The sequence below is a fragment of the Oryzias melastigma genome, linkage group LG13 (assembly GCF_002922805.2).
Source record: "Oryzias melastigma strain HK-1 linkage group LG13, ASM292280v2, whole genome shotgun sequence".
Classification (NCBI taxonomy): domain Eukaryota; kingdom Metazoa; phylum Chordata; class Actinopteri; order Beloniformes; family Adrianichthyidae; genus Oryzias; species Oryzias melastigma.
Window position 1 is genome coordinate 892,010 of NC_050524.1, and position 5,401 is coordinate 897,410.

General features: G+C 45.9%; 1 protein-coding gene across 1 annotated transcript in view; it reads right to left on the reverse strand.

Annotated features, from left to right (window-relative positions):
• The window catches only part of LOC112149687 (interacts with SUPT6H, CTD assembly factor 1), an 11,137-nt gene extending 6,695 nt beyond the window's left edge, over positions 1 to 4,442 (reverse strand). The window contains exons 1-4 of the mRNA XM_024277546.2: positions 4,238 to 4,442; positions 2,502 to 2,587; positions 992 to 1,574; positions 150 to 215 (exon numbers count right to left, since the gene is read on the reverse strand). Coding sequence (XP_024133314.1) covers positions 150 to 215; positions 992 to 1,574; positions 2,502 to 2,587; positions 4,238 to 4,280 — 778 coding nt within the window. The 5' untranslated portion in view covers positions 4,281 to 4,442. The remainder of the gene's footprint in view (positions 1 to 149; positions 216 to 991; positions 1,575 to 2,501; positions 2,588 to 4,237) is intronic.
• Positions 4,443 to 5,401: the final 959 nt, after the last annotated feature.

Genomic DNA, 5,401 nt, shown 5'->3' on the forward strand with positions numbered 1-5,401 from the left:
AGGAAGAGGAGGAGGAAGAGGAAGAGGAGGAGGAGGAGGAGGAAGAGTAGGAGGAGGAGGAGGAGGAAGAAGAGGAGGAGGAAGAGGAGAAGGAAGAGGAGGAAGAGGAGGAGCGCCGTGATGCGAAGGAGGCGTGGAAAAGGCCTCACCTGGTTTGTCTGCCTTCTCCTCCTCCTCGTCCTCGCTGTCCGACAGGACGGCCTTCTTCCTCTTGGCTGCAAACACAAACAGAAGAAAGACCTTCATCTTCGTCATCTGATGGTTCCTCAGCTGAAGTTGGTTGGAGGAAGTGAAGAACCGTGGATCTCCTGAGACGCTGCAGCACAGCTCAGGTCTCCTTTGACCGGGACGTCCCTGAAGGCATCACGGCTCTTTCCCTCTGCAGCGTCTCTGGATCCATGGATGAACTCAGGTGAACTCTGGACTTTGACTGGATAAATCTGGATTTTCTGACCTGGACTTTTATTTTGAAAAGCTGAAACAAAGGTCGGCGAGCGCCGTTTCCGAGGTAACAGCCCCCACGGAGCGCCCCGACCTGCTGATGGTGAAGGTTTGGAAACATGGCTGCACTAAACAGCCTCAGTGGGCGTGTCCTAGCGACAGGTGTGGCCTGTGAGGGAGGGGTTTGAGGATGTCATCCATACTAAAAATGGTGTCTGTGGTCACATGACCACAGTGTCACACCACGACTGCACTGAGCATGCTCAGAAGAACCTCAGGTTTGAGCATGTCTCGTCAGGTCAGCTGCTGGTTCTAATCCTGACCCAACAGAACCAGCTCCTGTAAAGGAACAGAGAGGCGGAGCCAACGCCCGAATGCTGGTTCTGAATACGCCGGTCTCAGTCTGGATCTTTCCTCTGAGATGGACCGTGAGTCGGACTCCTAGAGGAGAACCTACAGAGCTCCTCACGATCCATCACAGGCGGTCGGCTCAGAACCCAAAGTTCTGGAACCGTGACGGTCTCGGTTCCACCATCAGAACTTCACCAACCTGGTTTCTCCTCCTCGCTGTCGTCCCTCCTCTTCTCCTCCTCTTCATCACTCCCAGCAGCAGCGCTCCTCTGGCGCCCCCCCTCCCCCTCCTCCTCGCTGTCAGACTCCATGACTCCCGTCCACTTGCCCCCCCCGCGCCCCTCCTCCTGCTTCTCCTCTTCCTCAGAGTCTATCTGGGCGCTCTTCCTCCTGCTCGCCGTCTCGGCGTCAGAGTCACTGTTCGGCAACGCCGGCGCTTTGGCGTCCTCGTCCTCTGAGTCGGAGTTTGGGGCGGGTTTGGGTGACTCCGCCCCCTCCTCCAGGTCCGAGCTGCTCCCCCGGCGTTTGACGGGGGACGAGTGATCCTCGTTGTCCGAGCCGCTGAGGCGCCGTTTCTGCGGCGACTCCTCGTCCTCTGAGCCGCTGGACCGCCGTTTCACCGGAGAGTCGTCGTCGCTGTCAGCAGGGGGCGGGGCCTCGCCGTCAGAGTCGCTTTTGTTCTCGTTGTTGGGGCTCCCGGGGGCCTCAGAGTCGCTGTCAGAGCCGCTGGCCCCGCCCCTCTCCGTAGCAGGGGGCGGGTCTTCATCGTTGGTGCCTTCATCCTGCAGAAACACAGAGGCTGGTCTGACGGAACCACGAGAGAACCAACAGAACTGGATCGGGTCTGACCTGGAATAATCTGATCCTGGATCGGGTCTGACCTGGAATAATCTGATCCTGGATCGGGTCTGACCTGGAATAATCTGATCCTGGATCGGGTTTGACCTGGAATAATCTGATCCTGGATCAGGTTTGACCTAGAATAATCTCATCCTGGATCAAGTTTAACCTGGAATAATCTGATCCTGGGTCAAGTTTAACCTGGAATAATCTGATCCTGGATCAAGTTTAACCTGGAATAATCTGATCCTGGATCAGGTCTGACCTGGAATAATCTGATCCTGGATCGGGTCTGACCTGGAATAATCTGATCCTGGATCGGGTCTGACCTGGAATAATCTGATCCTGAATCAGGTTTGACCTGGAATAATCTCATCCTGGATCAAGTTTAACCTGGAATAATCTGATCCTGGATCAGGTTTGACCTGGAATAATCTGATCCTGGATCAGGTTTGACCTGGAATAATCTGATCCTGGATCAAGTTTAACCTGGAATAATCTGATCCTGGATCATGTTTGACCCAGAAAACATGTTGAAACTGATTCATCTTTTTTCTTTGAGGGATAATCCAAAAGGACACCAGTCTGAATGATCTCCTCTTATGATCTAAAAGAAACTTCATCGACTCTTCATTGTCTAATATCTACATTTTTCACTATATTTCTATTCCAGATTCCCTATAGAATCAATCGAATGTAATACACGTATATTTCTCTCAAAGGTTAAGGGAACCTGAACTCAATGTGACACGCCGAGCTCCATGTATGTCAGAGTGTCACGTGTTAATAAAATCCCATTAATCTGAACGACAGACCATAATAGACAAGGAGATCCGACTGAACCAAAAACAACCATCACTGATCCAGACCTCCGACTGGCGGCTGGGGCTCCTCGTCTCCTCCTCGCCGTCTGACAGCGGGTGTTCGTCCTGGACCGGAGTACCGCCGCCGTCATCTGTGAGCACAACAGGAAGTTCATCATGACCAGACGTGACAGGAAGATTCCCTTCGTGAGAGGACAGACAGATTTCAGTAGAGGGATACCGAGCTGAAGTTAGTTGGATGTTGGATACTCGACTAGAGCTGCCACGATTAGTCGACTATAAACGGTCGACGACAAATTAAATAGTCGATTAGTTTTTCCTTTATGTTATATGTAGTCAGACTGCAGTAAAGTTGAACGTTATAATGACATTCTGCTCGATTTTTGGACTATTTTGACATTTATTAAGGTTTTTTTAGGCCGTTTTGGAGTTTAGCTAATATTATAGCCACATGCTAGCTGTTTTGGCTAATATAGGATTTTTTCAGTTTTTTAGGCTAGTTTGAAGTTAGCCTAATATTTCCGCTACATGACAGGTGTTCTGGCTATCTTAGGTTATTTTAGGCTAATTTGGGAATGAACTAATATTTTAGCTGCCTTTCAGCTTCAGCATCTTCAGCTGCCAAATTCAGCGTACAGCCTTCACACCAACATTATTGCAGGTAATGCTGGTGTCTAACTTAGTTTAAAGTTGATGCTAGTTAAAATGTATGTTTTACATCCACTTCATGCATGACCTGATCAGTCGACTAATCAGAAAAAACAATCGTCTGTGGCCACACTAAAGTCGACAGATATTCGCTCCAGGAACACTGAGGCACTCAGTCCAAAAGAAGAGTCAGTGTAGCTGGTTGTACGAGGTAAGATGTGTCAGTTAACATTTGCACTGAAATTTAGGGACTGTCAACAAATTAAGTACAATTTTAATGTGAATGTTCGCTTTTTTCTCCAATAGCTTTTGAGGTTTTAGTCCAAAAGTTAAAAAGCTATTAGAGAAAAACGTGAAAATCTACTCTAAAAATGTGACTAAAATTAGAAAACGCATCAAAAGCTAATCCAAACTGTTGACCTGGATAGTTCTTATTCAGTTTTACTATTCTGGAGTGATTTGGACGGATTAGGTCAAAAACCTTAGACTCTATTGGAGAAAAAAAGAGAACATTGACTTTAGAATTGTTCTTAATTTGTTGACGGTCCCTAAATTTGAACACAGACTTTTACCGTCACACCTTCCTAGAACAACCCGCTAGACTGACTCTTCTTTCGGATCGAGTGCCGCAGTATTCCCGGAGCGAATATCCAACTAAGTTCACCTCGGTTAGGAGGGAGATATTCTGAGAAGCTCCAGCTTCATCTTCTCCAGAGATGCTGGGATGTTGTGAAGGACCGGATTTAGAGCCGTTTTCTGTCAGACTAAACCGGTGCAGCTGCAGGGAAATTACCAAATGAACCCGCGGAGGATAATTCAGGGACCAAATCACAGCAAACACGCGGACAAGACCGTCGGAACGAGCTGCTGTCAGCTCAGGTCCCGTTGATTTCCGCGGTAAACGTGACGCAGTCGGTGACGCTGCGAGCTAACGGCGCTACAACCAAAGCGAAACCTCTCACAGACCCGCCACTGAAACCGGTGTCTGGCTCCGTATTCAGTCTGGATGCCCCACGAACCAGACCGTTAATGTTCGGGCCCAGTTCTGAAGAGAAACGAACCGGGTTACATAACCGGGCTTGTTGTTGTTAGCGCGCTAGCTGCGTGTTAGCACGGGAAACAAAGCGCTTCACCTGAGCGGCTCCCGGACACGAAGTCGTCCTCGTCCCGGTCCATCCTTCAGACGAATGCAGACCCGGTTCGGATGTGGGGGCCGGCCCCGAACCTCGCTCGATTCGGATGAATATTGTTCAGGATCCAGAAAAGAAGAAACCGATATGAGCTAACAGTTCTACGCCAAAGGAAACTTGCGCATGCGTTCAGGTACGTCGCACAGTAATGACGTAACATTTTTTTTCCACAATCAAACTTTATTGCTTAAGAGAGTGTGAAACAAAAAGTGTCTTTTCTGGTTTAATACCCCCTCACCATGAGCTTGAATTCCGACACATTTTTAGAATAATTCGATGATTTTATTTGATATGTATTGTCATTCTTTACTTGGCTGTGATTTTACACATTTTGTGATCATATGTTAGAACTTTTTATCTGTGTAGTTTAAAAAGGATCTGAACAGAACACAAAACAGTGATGACATAAATATAAATCCAAGCAGAGTCATGAAAACTTTATTAGCACAAACAGCTAAAGGTTTTGGTGTTACGTTTTTGGTTGAGATAATTGATGTTCACAGTATATGTAGCAGCTGTTTAAAATGAACATAGATAAATATAAATAACAATAGAAAAGAAAGGAAAAAATACACAATAACAAAAAAGTTCAAATTAAATAAAACAAGATTAAAATAAGATAAAATAAAGGAGATACATAGGCGATAAAATGAGCATTAAATCAGGGGTTATAAAAAAAACATACATTATATTTGATTGATACATTTGATTGCAGGTTTATTTTCCATTAAGTTTAGAGATGAAAAGAATAAGCAAAGTTGTTTATGAAATGTGAAAAAAGATGGTTTGGCTTGAAGAAATTGATATTTGTGTTTATGTGTTTACCCAGGATAATTAAAGCAATTTCTGTGTTTTTGTTTTTCAAAATAAACCCAAAAATCACATCCTTAAAAACAAAACCTGCTAAGCATGGAATTTTAGGGATCAGCCAATAATGCACATCGTCCCAAAAGAGATTGGAGTAAACATTCAACGATTACCAATATCCTTTTTTTTAAATCAATATCCTCATGATTAAAAAGACCAACAACTTTCACAAATTCCAAACTGTTTCCAGAGTAATTCTTTGGAGGATGTCAAACTCGATCACACGGGGCCAAAATCATA